General features: G+C 42.1%; 3 protein-coding genes across 22 annotated transcripts; 1 reads left to right on the top strand and 2 right to left on the bottom strand.

Annotated features, from left to right (window-relative positions):
- The first annotated feature begins 580 nt into the window (after positions 1-580).
- On the top strand, positions 581-7,439 carry LOC112278238 (type I inositol polyphosphate 5-phosphatase 10). Of its 17 annotated transcripts, none has more exons than XM_090247491.1 (16): positions 582-865; positions 1,014-1,157; positions 2,222-2,261; positions 2,449-2,560; positions 2,717-2,791; positions 2,984-3,068; positions 3,301-3,405; positions 3,542-4,178; positions 4,487-4,680; positions 4,943-5,051; positions 5,185-5,333; positions 5,437-5,629; positions 5,762-5,901; positions 6,103-6,419; positions 6,762-6,896; positions 7,104-7,439. In XM_090247491.1, the coding sequence occupies exons 3-14, from the start codon at positions 2,229-2,231 to the stop codon at positions 6,152-6,154; spliced, it is 1,884 nt and encodes a 627-aa protein (XP_090103617.1). In that variant the 5' UTR covers positions 582-865; positions 1,014-1,157; positions 2,222-2,228; the 3' UTR covers positions 6,155-6,419; positions 6,762-6,896; positions 7,104-7,439. The 17 variants fall into 17 exon arrangements, with proteins under 17 accessions (XP_090103620.1, XP_073388009.1, XP_090103619.1 ...); XM_090247492.1 differs by having other exon boundaries at positions 582-902; XM_090247494.1 differs by lacking the exon at positions 1,014-1,157 and having other exon boundaries at positions 581-865.
- A 532-nt stretch (positions 7,440-7,971) lies between these two features.
- Positions 7,972-12,156, bottom strand: LOC112278236 (exportin-2). Of its 4 annotated transcripts, none has more exons than XM_073531899.2 (3): positions 12,007-12,156; positions 10,393-11,668; positions 7,972-10,070 (listed from the first exon to the last, which is right to left on the bottom strand). In XM_073531899.2, exons 2-3 carry the CDS (start codon positions 11,550-11,552, stop codon positions 8,339-8,341), a joined length of 2,892 nt encoding a protein of 963 aa, XP_073388000.1. In that variant the 5' UTR covers positions 11,553-11,668; positions 12,007-12,156; the 3' UTR covers positions 7,972-8,338. The 4 variants fall into 4 exon arrangements, with proteins under 4 accessions (XP_073388000.1, XP_073388001.1, XP_073388002.1 ...); XM_073531900.2 differs by having other exon boundaries at positions 11,965-12,101; XM_073531901.2 differs by lacking the exon at positions 12,007-12,156 and adding an exon at positions 11,833-12,000.
- A 723-nt stretch (positions 12,157-12,879) lies between these two features.
- Positions 12,880-15,702, bottom strand: LOC112278239 (uncharacterized). The gene is made up of 8 exons (XM_024511449.3): positions 15,328-15,702; positions 15,149-15,208; positions 14,859-14,928; positions 14,584-14,639; positions 14,330-14,405; positions 13,853-13,889; positions 13,545-13,659; positions 12,880-13,357 (listed from the first exon to the last, which is right to left on the bottom strand). The coding sequence occupies exons 1-8, from the start codon at positions 15,594-15,596 to the stop codon at positions 13,003-13,005; spliced, it is 1,038 nt and encodes a 345-aa protein (XP_024367217.1). The 5' UTR covers positions 15,597-15,702; the 3' UTR covers positions 12,880-13,002.
- Between the last annotated feature and the right edge of the window lie 19 nt (positions 15,703-15,721).

Genomic DNA, 15,721 nt, shown 5'->3' with positions numbered 1-15,721 from the left:
ACTTGAGCCCCATTTCAGACCGGACTAGGGGAGCCTAATTAATTTCTTCTTACTCCAGATTAGAGTGAATCCGACAGGTTAATTGCAGCGAAGGCCAAAAAAATAAGCAAGACTCCGAGATATTTGAAAATCGAGGATATATGACCACAACTTTGCTCTGCAGAAGCTGCAAAACCAAAATCTTCCAGATAATTAAATAAATACATTTTGAATTATTTATTGTGTGGGCAGTAGCGTGGTGCCACTTGGGCGCAGGTCGACCTTAGGTTAGTGACTTAAGTGCATTATTTAAGCCCCAACACTAGATCATGTGCCTTGGGGACATGAAGCAAAACTTTATCCCCGACTTTAAAGTTTGTCACGTATTTCTTTCCATACAGTTTCATCTTTTATCTTTTATCCATCTTCCAATTTTTCTGACACCCTCGACTGGTCCCCACGATGGCTGTCCTTGTTCTGAAATGTCCTTTTTACATACGCCACGTGGCACGGTATACGGGCACACGGTCTCAGGACAGGTTATATTGTTTATGTCACCATTGGCGCGCGGTAAAACCAGGACGCGCCTTCGGTCGTCACTTCCCAGCCCCATCCCAACGCAGTTCCCTCCCCCGCCCTGCATCCCCATGTAACTCCGCACCGCGCACGATGGGGGTCCAGTGTAGGATCTCTCTGTGCGGCCATTGTCGAAGGGAGAATGATCTTGGTGTTTAATTATCGGGGAGAATTGCCTGTGCGCTTTTCGTTTGTTGCGTGAGGTCTTGCGGGGCTGCGGATAGCGCGTTGGGAGCGATTGGCTTCATTTTTGTCTTTTCAATTTCGGGCGAGCTTCACTGTAGTGGTTGAGCCGAAGCAAGAGATACACGTGCGTGAACTGTTTGTTGTGAGATCATTGAGTTCGTGTAAGCGACTTTAAGCTTGCAAGGGGGAGCGTTTGTTAAGTGATGGAAGTTGTTGTTGTTGTTGCTGTAGTCCACGCGTAGTTTTAAGGAGTTTTTCTGTTAAGACTGCAGGATAGTAACCCGTCTGATCTCGGGTTAGCAAGGTGGCTCCCCTACGGGCGAGCTGTGGTGCAGAGAAGGCGGGTGGATTGGGACGTTCGTGTAGAGATTGCTACGGTTCTCACTGGTGCAAGGGTTTGAAGGACGAGAAGGAAGGTACTCTAGCTGGTTTCTTACATGAGAGTACGCGTTCTGAGTACACTTTGTAGTTGTGCTCGGTGTTAGATATATGGTTGTGGCGCATATTAACACGAAAGATCGGAGCCAGCTAGATGCGCGTCATTGTGCTCCTATGTGGCAAATGAGAATCGTGGAGGACATTCTCTTGGTCGGCGGTTCTAGATTGTCGTTAGCACTGCGGTTTCCAGTGTACGAATATTGCTAACATCTTTACTGACAAATTTTTGGTGCGATGGTAATGGAATGTAGTCGACCACTGATGAATTCTGTCGTGTTCTTGTGCCATCTTTATTCAGTCGGGGTTGTTGGTTCTAGATTTCCTCAGCCTCCTCCAGGGTCAGCGAAGTTGAACATTGTCAACAGTGCTATCTGTATACCTTTCTAGCTTCTGTATATCTCTTGGGAGGATTTCGAGCCCTTTCGCCTAAGTGTTTGTTGAGTTCCGAAATGTGTTGGTGCAATCTGTACTGGATATATTTTTTCACTCGCAGCAGGGTCGCATTGTACAAGCCAATTGCCTGTACTTGCTAGATATCGACGCTTGTGAGTCACGCCTCGATGATTTTTCGAAATACGGTACTGTTAGTCTTGAAAATATCTAGGTAGCTTCAGAATTTGACGACGCTGCAGGCTGTTGGTGACGAGTCTGTAGCTCATCACGAGTTTCATTACTTAAGCTATTAGTTCTTAGGTTAGAATCTCTGTAGGTATAATAAGAACAATTATGGACGTACTTCAGCCTATGCGATTGATGCGTACGAATATTTTGATGTTTTACTTATCTCGTAGGATCGCTTCATCTCTTCAAGATGCTGCGAATCCGAGCGCTCTTCAGACTATACTTTGTGTTCATAGCGTCTTGACGGAGACTTTCTTATTAGTGGTAACACTAGGATGATGTATTTTGGAGCGTACATATTACATCCTCCTGCTTGATATTGGATTGACCATTGTAGCATTCTGAGAATGTACTAATGCAGCTCAACCATGAAGAAAATTATTCTTTAATGACGTCACATGTGTTGGAAAATGGCACGCAGGGACACAATGTGGCCAGAGGCTTCGCGAGGACGACCAGAGGTGACATCAACGTTTTTCAATTGTAGTCCGTATCATTCTAAAATTCTTGAAATCCAGAAAAAAAATACTTTTACACAGACATGTAATTGGAGTGAACCTCTTCAAAAGATATGCAAGCTGCAAAATTTTGGAAAGCTAACTACTGAATATGAATGAATACTGACATTGAAAGAGTTGCCTGTGGCAGTTCTGGCCTCGCCAGCTGGTAAAGAAATGGCTAAACCTGAGAAATACCGGAAACATTAAATTTGACCGCGACACCGATATGGACGTGGAGCATACTGTGGAAGAAGAGAGTGGTAAGCAGCGCCTGTCAAACCCCCTGTAGCCGCTGGACCTCTTCTGGATGCTTCAACTGTGATTTCAAATTCTATGTGATGATATCTCTGCATTTCAATATTTCTCCGTTTCAACGTTGTGCTTTTGGATTAAACCATTTGTGGGATTTGGTGCAGATTTTGAAGAGCTAGATTACTTCGATACCCATACGCCTGATTTTCACAAGAATGTGGATTTGAATGACGTCTCAGGTTAATGCTGGAGAAAAATTATCTATTTTGTTTGTACCTGATATGCGCATTCCATTTAAGAACCCAATGATATGCGCATTCCAATTCTTCTTCTTCTTCTTCGTTTTTTGTTTTTTTGTTTTTGTTCTATAATACAGTATTCCTAATAATTATCTTCGAAGTTACTGACCAAGAGGAAATTTGGGATTTCAGTTGCTCCGCTGTCCAATCCATTGTCATTGCTGCGAGGACAGTCAGAGACTCTACGTCAGCAGTTTGTCGATTATAACGAATATCGGTACTTTCTATGCTCAGTATCTGTAAATCTAAAACAAACTTGTTACACAATCATGGCATTGGAATAAGCATGTAAGATCTGAGCAAAGTTTGTACACCTCCAGCTATTACCTATTTAGAGCTCAAGCTAAGGTCGGTGTTAACAGAAGTGGAATGTTTTCTCAGTTTTAAATTGATTTGAGATCATTTTCATTTGTTCCTAGTTGATAACCTGCATTTCTTATGGTGAGCAGAGTAGCAGTGCACACCTGGAATGTTGCGGGAAAGCCGCCCCCCGATCACTTGGACTTGGAGGAATGGATTGATAATTCTCAGCCGGCTGATATATATGTCTTCGGGTAGGTTTTCGTGACAGCTACTTCAGTCACATTGTTTATGAATTAGATATCAAAAAGGATGCCTGGAACTTGATATATACCCAACAGACTTCATTGCACTTTAACATGTTATTTATGTCTCGTCTATTTGCTGCAGCTTTCAAGAAATCGTGCCGTTGAATGCAAACAATGTCGTGTTAGTTGAAGATCAAGAACCAGCAGCCAGATGGGAATCTAAAATCCGCGAATATCTGAATAAAAAGGTCGGCGTGCGGAAGGAAGATGATCCATTTCAGAGCCGCAGTGCACCATTATCGCCTCGCAATGATGACATGGGCATTTCTGTAACCGATGTCTCCGACGTTGAAAAAATGCTGGGTAGATGCGTGAGCGGGAAGAACTTAGAAACGGCTTTTCTAGCTACTGAGGGGAACCTTTTAAATTATGAGAAGAATATTCCAGCTGAAACATTAGAAAGGCTTGGTGAGAAAGAGACGCTAACAGATAGTAGCTGGAAGTTTGAAAGGGAAAGTTTAGATTTTACTACCCAAGATTTGCACGAGGCAGCGATGGTAGACGAGAGAGAGAATATTGTACTTCCACTCATGTCTTCAACCGGCTCGTATGCAGGCTACAATCCTGCAGGTAATCAATACCAGTATTCTCGTGTTGCGAGCAAGCAAATGGTGGGAATTTTTATAACTGTCTGGATTCGTTCCCAGCTTTGGCGCCATGTACACAACGTTAAGGTTTCAGCTGTCGGCCTCGGTCTTATGCATTACCTCGGAAATAAGGTATTGAATCCTTTCACATTGTAAACACTTCTAAGCAAGCGTTATTACTGTGGGAAAATCTACTTTCGTCTGGTGACAATGATTTTCATCACCAGAGAAGAGCACATGTTCGATGAAAACTCAATGCCTGTCATGGATTGCCACTTTTGTCGCAGAAATTTTCGATTTATCTGAAACAGTTCTATGTAACTTGATTGTTGGAGTAAGAACTTATGATAATCAATGAGACATATCCTTCGCTATATATATGGTTATCGCTTTGAAGTACTATCATTAAGTTCTCATTTTTCCATTTGCAACACATGTAGGGATCCATTTCTGTAAGCATGTGTCTTCACCACACAAGCTTCTGCTTCGTGTGCTCCCATTTGACTTCAGGACATAAGCAAGGGGACCAATTTCGAAGAAATGCTGATTTTATGGAGATTTTGCGCCGAACAAAATTTCCTCGATTGGTGAAGGTGTTTAATGTCGAACTACCTGAAACCATTTTGGCACATGAGTGAGTAAAACTTTACGCATTACCAGTTGATGCTGTTTTACATACATTGCCATACCATTGTTTACTTTAGTCTTTACTTAGATGTTGTAAATTTATTTCGATCTGTTCTCTTGTGTTTTTTAAAAAACACGTTTATTCTTGTATGCAGCAGTTAATTTTCTAGTCTGTGATCTTGGCGATATGAAATGTATTACTCTATGTCACTTCCTGTGTCCCTCACAAACTGCTCCATTTAACACTTGGTTTCTTGTCCACATTGCAGTCGAATCGTTTGGCTTGGAGATCTAAACTATCGGCTCGCTTTGTCAGACAAAGAGACCTGGCAACTCGTCAGCTGTCGCGATTGGGAATCTCTCTTGCGTAAAGATCAGGTGCTTAACCGAACCCTATCTGAATTTGACCAAGATACAAGGTAGGAATATCTAGCTCACAAGTGCATCACCTTGGTTTTTCTTAGATTGCTCTTTTCAGCTGACTATGTTTTCATCACGCACATTTGAGCAGCTGAAACTTGAGCAAGGCGAGGGACGGGTGTTTAAAGATTGGATGGAAGGGCCTATACACTTTCCTCCAACTTATAAGTACAAGGAAGGAACAGATCAATTCTCCGGCGAGACATCAAGCACTGGGGAGAAGCGACGTTCACCTGCCTGGCAAGTGTCGGGACAACTTGTTGCATGTTGGAAGAGGCCCAAACTTCATATGCAATCGTGGAACATTTTGTATTTTATGTCTAATTGAAACTTGACGTTGCAGGTGTGACAGAATTCTATGGTACGGAAAGGGGATGAGGCAAGTAGCTTACACACGAGGAGATCTGAAGCTGTCTGACCATCGTTCAGTTTGTGCAACATTCATTGCCGAAGTGGAAGTTGTTAGCCATAGAAAGCTGAAGAAAGCATGTATATACCCGAAGAACATAAAGTTGATTGACTTGGAGACTGAAAAGGTATGTTTCGGTGTATCATCTCATATGATAGAATATAGTATGTTTGTTGGTGTACACTCTTTAGTTCGATGGATCTTCATCTTCTTGAGAGAAACTGCTTATTAAGGACATTCTTGGAACTATTTTGAGCAGGGAAAAATAAACGCTCCATCTTCCAATGCACTCCAACGAAAAAGATCACATAAATTCAGAAATCTTGGAAGAGCAAGCAGCTTTGTGTATCCAGAATCATCTGTTTCAAGTGCTCGTTCTTGGAAGGGAGATTTATCCAGGTAATTCTTACTCGGTTAAGTATGCAGCAGATGTTATTTTTAGTACATCCTTTGTACAGGTTCTAAATTTGTGATGGTTATTGTCTGCTCGGAGGTGGGTATATGCAGGTTCAGCACCCTGTGAATTTTGCTGCTCCCTCAACTTTCTCGTACATGAGAAGTGATGTGAGTTTGATCTTTTTCTTATTTGTGTCTTAACAGGCGTGAAGAAAGGTTTGGAGGATTCCCGGTTCCAGTCTCTGGTTACAGTTGAAACGATCTCTTATATTTACAACTCTGTGATTTGACTGGAAGAAATACAGCTGGACATGATGTTTTCACGCATCTGAACAACTGCACCTCTTCCATCCCAGATGTCATATTTGATGATGCATGTCTTTGGCAATGTGATCATCTTCATGGAATTTTCATAATGCTTAGCAGTATGGATTGTTCAAGAGTTTGAAGCTTCAAAGCAAAAGTTCAGTTTGTGCTTTGAACCCATAACTCAAGAGACAGCCTGAATCTTCACGGTACAGGTGAATTTTCTTTGTATCTTACTGAATATTTTTTGTTACTTCTCTAGGCAGTTCGTAGTCAGAATGATGCGCACGTATGTACGGCATGCACACAGAACTTGAATAAATTATAGAAATCAATTGTGTTGGTAGAAGTTGAATTCACATTGAATTTGTGTGGTTCCTGGATTGTGCTTAAAATGTACTTTGTTCGTACCCAAGCTAATTGTGCAGACTAGGTGCCCTACTTTAACGAATCAAGGTCAGCAGCACCAGAGGAAAGAGAAATTTAATATGTTCGTCACTTCAAGATATTTGCCAAGCCCATCTCACGCCCTGTGAGAAACTATTGTGTGATTTCAGGGTCTCGTTGGGGAACGGATCTTGGTTTCAGAAGTGCTTTATGTTTGATTTGTGAATACTGGTGTTCGCAGTTGCCACAGATTTTGGTGGCTGTGAAGATGTACTGAGCAATTTTGTTAGGGCATGCATATGTAGGTAAAGACTTCAGTCCAATTCTAATCATTATACTGTATTGTAACATATATTCATGAAACTAAACTACTTTACATCAATTTTCCTGTTTGCACGAGATGGATAAACTCTGTAAAAACATTTTAATGATTCCTTTGCGTTTTAAAATCTGTTAAACAGGGGAAACTTGTACAGAAAGTGCATAATTCTCTTATATATGTGGGTTGTCAGGTATTTACAGTGGTGTTGCCCATGTACGAAAGCAAAATGTGGATAATATCTGTTAACTTCCTGAGCCACCATAGACTGTTTACTTGGCTGGCTGGGATGATGAATGGCAGCGCATGCACTTCAGTGAAAATTCTGTTGAAGCTGTCAGCTTCAATTCACTATCCTTATCAACAGGGTTAGATAGAATATTTCATTTCTACCCATTTCTTTAGTTAACCCAACTCAACCCGCGTCTTTATACCAATCTGCGAACTAACCATCAGACTCATCCAGCAGAAGCATATTGGGCTAACTCCGTTTCACGTCAATGAAAAGAAAAAGAAAAAAGTGACAGTGCATATGCATACCGACTCAATTAGCGTATTTATAAAGACTCAACCCGCGTATGTATACCGACCAGCATAGTAGCCATGAGACTTCATCCGCATATAACTACCTCCACAACCAAAGTATATATGTTAACCGGCAAACTAACCACTACACTCAATCTGCGAACAAATTGCGACCAACTTATACATGGTCATTTGTGGGGTTGATACTGGAGGTTCGTTTGACGATTTTAGCACAGACCAATCACTCTATTTCTACGCATGAAAACTTACATCTGAATAACTGAAGGTAGATTAGGAGAGGTGTTTTGTCGAAGCGCATTTGTCGCTAAAACTAATCAAAACTTACCGGTGAATAAAGTTCCATTCATCCTGTCTAGTATATGAAATAGAACATATCAATGGGGATCTTCAATCTGGTAACATACAAAAAGAACATTTTAAGTCAATTGATCACTTTCGCCACAGGTTTTCTAACATCAAATGAATATGTAAAAGAAGAATGAATATTTCCAGTACACACCTCTTGAAAATCGCAATTGAAGAACACGTCGAGTCAATGAACATTTCATTTGGCACTGCTTGGATTCAACGAGATATACTCTAAAAACCTTATCTCCAACACGAGACCCTTTTGCTAATAGAGATCAATATTAGTCATAAATTGACTAATGCTACCTAAGCACTAATTCATGAAACCATGAAATTAAACCAAAAATACTCTTGCGGTGAAGAGTCAGGCATATCCACATAGGAAAGTGCTCATTCGAAGCTTGCCAAACTCCAGGACTTCAACATTACCTACCTAGGCTTTGGCGGGTTAATCATGTGAACACAAAACTTCCTGAAAATGTGGGACACTACATTTGTCCCTCTTTCCTCAATACCTCTCGAAAACGACTAAAATCAGGCCAAGGCAACACTCGACGCGCTGCAAAACTGTCCCAAAGCTATCATGTTAGCAGGTTCTAATCCCTGCTGCAACACTGTAGATAAGCTGCGGTACTGTTGAGAGACCCCTGCAAGAGTTTTTGCCACAAATTCTTTGGGATCCTTGATATCTTTCAGAGGGTCATCTTCTTTTTTAGCGGCATTATGTAATTGAGCATACACAGCCACATAACCTACAACTTCGTCCATATCAGGTACATCTTTGTCTTCATCCACCCGTTCCTCTTCGGGCTTAATCAATAATGTCATCACATTATTGACCAACTTGCCTACCAACGCCTCCTTGGAAGATTGAAACAATGGTGCAACAAGCATCGTTGCAAATACAGAGCATAGCTTCGTTTCAATATCTCCACTAATAGTTGTAAGGTTTGGGATCCAGATTTTGTCCAAAATGGTATAGAACAATTCAGGTTGCACAGAATTGATTGTCTCAATTACCCGTTGCGGGCCGTGCTTCACACCAAAGAGAGAAGAGAAAATAATAAGAGACTTGATAAATTTCACTGTGCTGCGATACTGCAGTCGTGAAAATAGAATATTCCAAATTTGAAGCATGTAAGGAGACAGAGCTTCAAAACTCAAATTCTCCACAACTGTGTTTAGAATAAAAAAGCCCTGATGGTCGGTGTTTTTGGAACCAACAAGCTTCTCAAAAACTCCTAACACCTGGGTCAACTGGTTTGCTTGATTGATTTCTTGCGGAGCCTTCTGTAGGTAGGCCTGGAGAAGCCTAACCAAACCAGGAACGTTAGCCTGCCTTTGCCACAAAAGAGGAGTTAGCAGTGCAGGGAAAATGTGCAAGTATGTTGGGGGAATAGGAGGCCTTCGAGTCTCAAGCAATTGAGACATGATTTGGAAAACGTAAGGAGCAAACTCCGTCACATCATTCTCCAAAACTGTCTGGAAGACGGGGAACAGCAAGTTCTCAAATGTTGCCACCTGCCCTGGATCTTTCTCGCATGCATTCCTCAGAAGTGCGGCTACCGCCTCAAAAAGATAATGATTGAAGCTCGGATTGGTTGGGTTCTTGCACACGTGCGCCAAGATGTTAGTGAGCTCACCTAAACATTGGGCAGAAAACGGTCCAATATCTGCAATGGATAAAACTCTCATAATGCACTTCATGACATACGCATTCTCCTGAGAGTCAACAAGCTTCAGTGCACCGAATAGGTTTGCAAAAAGAGATTGAAGAAATGGAGTAAGATCTGCAGCAGAATAACGAGTGTGTCTTCCATCCTTAATGGTCAGTAGCTTCTCGATGGCCAAGGCTGCATAAGAGTGAACAACATTAGCTTCCGCGACAAGAAACTGAATCAACTGCGGCATCAATTCCAGGGTCAGTTGTTTGGGAACCAGAGTGCGAAATGTGGTCAAGAACTTCAATGCATCGGCCTTCAGAATCCCGTTGTAATTTGAGCCCTGAGCTCGCAATTCTGGCACTATCTGAGAGTTGAAAAATTGTTCAAAGTTCACCAGATCTGTGCCCGCTGCTCCAGTTGATGCTTGCTTAGGAGCAAGCGATACCACCAAGTAAATCGCACAATCTTTGGCATTCCAATTCTCAGCAGGAGCAGCGGCATACTGTTGCAGCATGGTTTGTATGTATCCATTGAACATTCCTGTCACCTGCTCACGATAGTGAGTTGATAGCCCCTTCACTAGCTCACAAGCCATCCTCCTCCTACGAAAACGACGCACACTTCATTATCAAATAGATTGTCACTTTCATAGGTTGATACTGATCGAAAAGTAACCTCGAACAAAACCTTTCACTTCTTTCAACTTCTATCTGTTCAAGCTCGACCATCACTACGACAAATCTACTGGAGTCAGTTCAAAATAGCACTTCGTTAGGATACCTGAGCATCATAGTGTACCTTTCGGTACAAGGACACCGTTACGATTTAAGTACCAATAGAATGTACTGATGCAAGCCCGAAACAACACTTTTTCTTGGCATTGCATCAGTACTTTCTTAGAATCAGAGTACGTTGTGGATATACCTGGTGTCCAAGTCACTCCCTTCCACATCGCGTCTAATGTACTCAACGTGATTCATGTCAAAGAGCTCTTCATCTTCGTCTCGAATTCTCACGTTTGGAATAACAATACTTTCACAAATCTGTGTTAAGGTTGCAGGATCTGCAAACAGCTTGTGATGGACACTCTTACTCACGGTGGTCAGAAACTTAATGGCAGTTGTTGCCAACCGATCTTGGCTGGGAGCCAAAGAAACGGTCATGAGTAAGCCCCATACATCCGTCGCAAATTGACTCAAATAAGCCTGAAATTCTTCTTCGTTTTTCTCCATGTACAGATTGATATTCTCGCAAATTGCTGCCTTTAGTTCATCTACAACGCTTGTTTTCTCAGAATCCCTTTCAGCCAATAGAGGATTCGTATATACCAAATACTTGTGAAACTCTCCCATCCACTCCGCTATATGCTCTTCGAAAAACTCAGGGAGTTCCTGGAAGTTGAGAGAATAAAATATCCGGCTACACAATCGTAGGCATTCGAACGGCGGCTTCAAAATAGCGGGATTTTCGGTATTAGCAGCAATGACCAGCCCAGTCTTCTGAAAAATGTCCAAGAGTGGGGCACAAAAGCCATCAAGACAGTATTTCAAATCCGTATACAGCTCATTTGACTTGAATTCATACCTAAATCGCTTAAAAATTGAGTTGGCTGTCTGCAAGATGCCGTTGATGACTGTGTAGTCAGAAGCAGTAGACAAGCTGTTCACAAGCTCAGGCAGAAGCGACTGCCATTTCCTGGGATAGTCGTGCTGACTCATAATAGCCAGGGCTTCGCTAAGCTGTGACTGGATCTTAGGAGGAGTACTGAGCATCAACTTGACAATCGCACCCTTGATCTGTTCCTTCTCCGGGTCTTGAATAGCGACCACAGGGGATGGATCGTCAGCATCTGGAGTTGCCCATCGGAATTTAATATGGTTCTTGAAATTCACAGCTGCAGCCTGCCTCACTTGCTCGTCTACTGAGGGCTCGCAAACAATCTGCATAATTACCATTCCATAGCCGGCCTGATCCGCCGCCTGCTTCAATAAGCTTTCCGCTTGCTTCCGGGGCTCAGGATTAGGAGCAAGAGTCTGCAGAAAACACTGAGAGAGTGTCTTCAACGTCTCCTGTGTATACTCCATTATAGCGTTGTTTTGATTACACCAGCTCCAAAATCAATCGCAAACAGATCCTCACCTCTCACTCGCCAGATTCTCACCTTCCTCCTTTCCCAACTCCCACTTCTCCTCACATAATCCTGCGCATGCCAAGTCTCTCAACGCTATCAGACTTCCACCTCGAACCCTAATGCAGATCACCAATATACAAAGCTAACATTGCTCTGTCCAACAACAAAACATCCAGGCGTGGCATACACGCTCCAAGCGCAAACTTCTATAAAACAAGATAAAAAATGCTCACCACTCACAGTTATCTTAAATGTCAGGAAAAAAATTTGATTAAAAATAAAATATAATGATAAAATAAATATAATGATACAAGAAGGCGCAAACAATTCAAGTCTCTGTGAGCTAACACAGGGGAATGTGCAACCAAGACAGGAGAGAAACGAGTCGCAGCGACTGAAGGCAATACCAGTGCTCAATCCGAGCGATTCAAGAGCTTCGTATATGAACCAGAGGACTAGACAAGGGAGACGACCTAACCGGACAGGAGGGCGGGGGCGGGGCTCGCCCACCGTTTACGCACGATTCAAGTGGGATCCATGAGCGCTGCTAGCTGGCTATAACCCCCCTAACATCCGAGTTGGCACTTCGCCCTTATAACGGCAAATTGTGTCAAACCTGTGGGGAACGCATTTCAACGCCAAACCCATCTTGTTCCCCACTTCGGGGAACAGAGCGTTCTCGTCGTCACTTCCACAACCCTGAATGAATGATCCAATGGAATTGCCTGATGGTTTACAATTTGGGCGTTTTGTAGATTTCGCGTCTTGCAAGAATAATTTCGAAGGTTTGTAATAGACGTGTTAATTAAATGTAACATAATGGATGCTTTAGTCGGTAGTGGATAAAACCCAAATTAGACAGCGGACCATACAACAACTCATTACCGATTTTTGTTGATGGACAGTAACAATTGAAGATTTGTAATAACCTGTGTGTAGGAATATATATATATATATATATATATATGTGTGTGTGTGTGTGTGTTTAGTGAGGCTTTAATAAAGTTGAGTACTAAGCTCACAATATATTTGTACTCTTTATGAATTGTTTATTTATTCACAGTACATATTATTATCATCACCATTAAAATTGTTTCTACGAAGTATTCAAAGGTTCTCTCGAAAATCTTTTTCGAAGTCAAAAAAACATTTGGAAATACTTTGATGCTCTAAATCATTTTAAAAATCACATTAAGAAAGCAATGTCATGAAAGAACTCAACTCCTTAAAATTCAGTGCAAAAAATACAACAGATGAACAAGACATAGCACGCTTCAAGATCCAGACACAGAACATTTAATTTTTCATTAAGTTTTAATGACATATTCACACTCCAAAATAAAATAAAAGTAAAACAAGGATATTGATGCTGAGTTTGACCTCAAAGGTCAACAAGGCGTGTTTCACAACTCTTCAAGGTACCAAGGGTCCTTTGCACTGTCATGTGCAGTTTGTAAGACATATTCTGGTGCACCTCGAGCAGTAAAAACCTGGGACTGAGCACCCTGGTGCTCATGAAACTGTGGGGCAGTGTCATAAACATCAGGTTCATGAAATTCACCTCTGGACAAAGAATCTCGAGGAGGAGCTTGGGGATATGAAGGTGGTGAATGAGGTGGTGCAGAATCCTTCAGTAGTGGCTGATGCAACGGCAATATAGAAGACCCTCGTACATAATGCTTCACAATTGGCAACCGCCTCAGAGTAATATAGAAACACACGGAGATGAAGACGAAGACAAAGAAGATCACCAATGCCCTGTATAGAATCCATCACCCGACACAGATTAGAAACGCTGATCTTTTCCTTAATATGAAGAGTTTACTGGAGGATGACAACCAGAACGAAATCCAGCATAAGTGACAAGAGATGAGTTATCACTTCGTCTTACCACCAGAAGTACCTAATAGTTCAATAAAGGAATGAAAAACAGAAGGCATCATACCTGTCAATCAAATCCTGTCTGGTCATTGAGTTTATCTTGGAACGAGTGACACCTAAAATAGAGCGTTGACCTTTGTACTCTGCGTCTGCCTTCCTAAGTGTAGCATTTGATTGATCTGACCATGACCAGCAAAATAATTAGTCAGTATCTGTAATCAAATTTTCAAGGTAGAAACCCCGCGTTGCATCATGCATATTTTATCACTGATTGGATAGAACATGAGAGCTTGCAAAACATTAACCATAGATTTTCAACTTCATCAGTAAGAAGTACAAGTCGACTAATCTCATGAGATCATGTGATCTCACCTAATACACCCAAAGTAGCTGCATTTCGTTCCACCTCCTGCAAACATTTCAAGATCAAGTGGATATATAAATTGCAGCAGGGCAGCAGGAATCATGGTACAAAACCCATGACAATGAACAAATGTAAGATTGCCAGCGTAGAGCTAAGAGTGTGTTGCGGCACATATCGTCATTTCTAGTTGCCAGCATTACTCCTATATCCACAACAAGTAAAAGTAATACATTCCAAGTGCACGGCAGAGGCCTTCTGTTTATCAAGCGACCAGGATTAGGCTTCAAGTGAGTCACAGAATTTAGAGACGTAATTCCAGGACTGTCCATGAATAATCCTTAATATGCCTACTTAGAGCACGTCCCAACTCATAGACTACTAATACCATGGTTTCAGTCCTAGACAACTTGTTTCAGCAGTCACTCATTCAAGCTCTGTATTCCCACAATTGTGAAGCAAGAGGTCAAATGAAACCCTGATCTGACCTGAATCATGATTTGGCGGGTGCGACGCAATCCATCAGTAATGCCCTCGGCAGCAGAAGTCATTCCAGCTTTTGTTCTTGAATGCAGAGACATTTATCAAAGTGAATACATGATGAGGATTGCATAATTTCATAAAGTAGGGCCATTAGATAATCGGAGGGAGATCATATTGCAAGTAACCCAAGAAAAAGTTCACATCGTTAAGAAAAGATTCATCAGTATGAAAGCTAGAAAGAGGACGTAATAAATCTTACTGCAACTGTTTGCGGCGAAGGTCAGCATCCTGTCCACCAGAAAGAAGCTGCTCCCTCTGAAAATCACATTTGCAAAAGCACTGATGGTCATTGCAATTTCAGTAATGATAATTGTCTATAAGATAGCACAAAATTCATCCGCAGCATGTAGTAGCTGTCTTGCGATGAGTTTGCTTAGAGACATCGGGAAATGCCTCAAAAACCACAATGCATGCTTACAAAGAGGCAAACCCTATTTATTCTATTGCGCAGCTTACTATGAAACGTGATCTGACCTCACTCATAACAGCTTGATCAATATTACGTTTGGCCTGAAGATTAGCATTTCTTGAGCTCATTCGCAATCTGCACGAACAAGATACGGTTGAGGAATGGGTACATGGTCGGACAAAGGATTTTTCAGGCCCTGCTTCTGCTGAAATCGATTGTGACACACCAATTTCAGGAACAAGGTGACAAAACTACAATTCCGTGGACCTAGTTACTACCACGGAAAAGGTAAAAGCATACTATATTGACCAGAAGAAAGATATCAGTAACAAGTGAAAGGATGTGATGGACCCACGCCTGAATTTGATCTTTCCAATCATTTACAGTCCTCATACTGGCCTGAACTCCCTCCTCTCTGCACAACGTCAAAGCATGAACATAAGCAAATACTGAATCACCACAACGGTCGCAATGAAATTGTAACAATAAATTAAAATTCGAAAATAGACACCGGCTATTCCATGCGCCACTTACGTAGGGTACTGCTGAGCAATCATCTCATAACGCACAATTAGGGCTCGCAGCTTGGCGATGTGGTCCTGCAACAACGCATTCGTCCGTGGCACCATCGCGACATCAGCCATTCCGCCCACTGTACCGAACGAAGCCAGGAGCTGCATCTGCTTCTGCACCTCTTGTGTAGTCTCTGCCCATGAATTTTCCAGCTCTTTCCCCTTGGCTATTACGACAGCACCATTGTCATCCTCCTCCCCGAAATCGAAGTTCCTCTCCACATCATCCATCTCCACTAATTGCACACATCAACCACAATCTGCTACGCTATCTCCAACTAACGACTCCAACAACCGTAATCGAACTCTACTGAGTGCGCACCAATTCTCGCCCTCTGCTGCTGCAAGTCTCCAAA

Source organism: Physcomitrium patens, chromosome 25 (assembly GCF_059467195.1).
Source record: "Physcomitrium patens ecotype Gransden chromosome 25, ASM5946719v1, whole genome shotgun sequence".
Classification (NCBI taxonomy): Eukaryota; Viridiplantae; Streptophyta; class Bryopsida; order Funariales; family Funariaceae; genus Physcomitrium; species Physcomitrium patens.
This window is presented reverse-complemented; position numbering and strand designations above follow the sequence as displayed.

Coding starts and splice junctions, on each gene's coding strand:
- LOC112278238 (XM_090247494.1), top strand. CDS start 2,229: ATGTGGCCAGAGGCTTCGCGAGGACGACCAGAG. Junction 3,069..3,300: donor GTCGATTATAACGAATATCG/GTACTTTCTATG, acceptor TATGGTGAGCAG/AGTAGCAGTGCACACCTGGA. Junction 4,681..4,942: donor GAAACCATTTTGGCACATGA/GTGAGTAAAACT, acceptor TCCACATTGCAG/TCGAATCGTTTGGCTTGGAG.
- LOC112278236 (XM_073531899.2), bottom strand. CDS start 11,552: ATGGAGTATACACAGGAGACGTTGAAGACACTCTCTCAGTGTTTTCTG. Junction 10,071..10,392: donor GGGAGTGACTTGGACACCAG/GTATATCCACAA, acceptor TCGTTTTCGTAG/GAGGAGGATGGCTTGTGAGC.
- LOC112278239 (XM_024511449.3), bottom strand. CDS start 15,596: ATGGATGATGTGGAGAGGAACTTCGATTTCGGGGAGGAGGATGACAAT. Junction 14,406..14,583: donor CTTCGCCGCAAACAGTTGCA/GTAAGATTTATT, acceptor TCTGCATTCAAG/AACAAAAGCTGGAATGACTT. Junction 13,660..13,852: donor AGCTACTTTGGGTGTATTAG/GTGAGATCACAT, acceptor GGTCATGGTCAG/ATCAATCAAATGCTACACTT.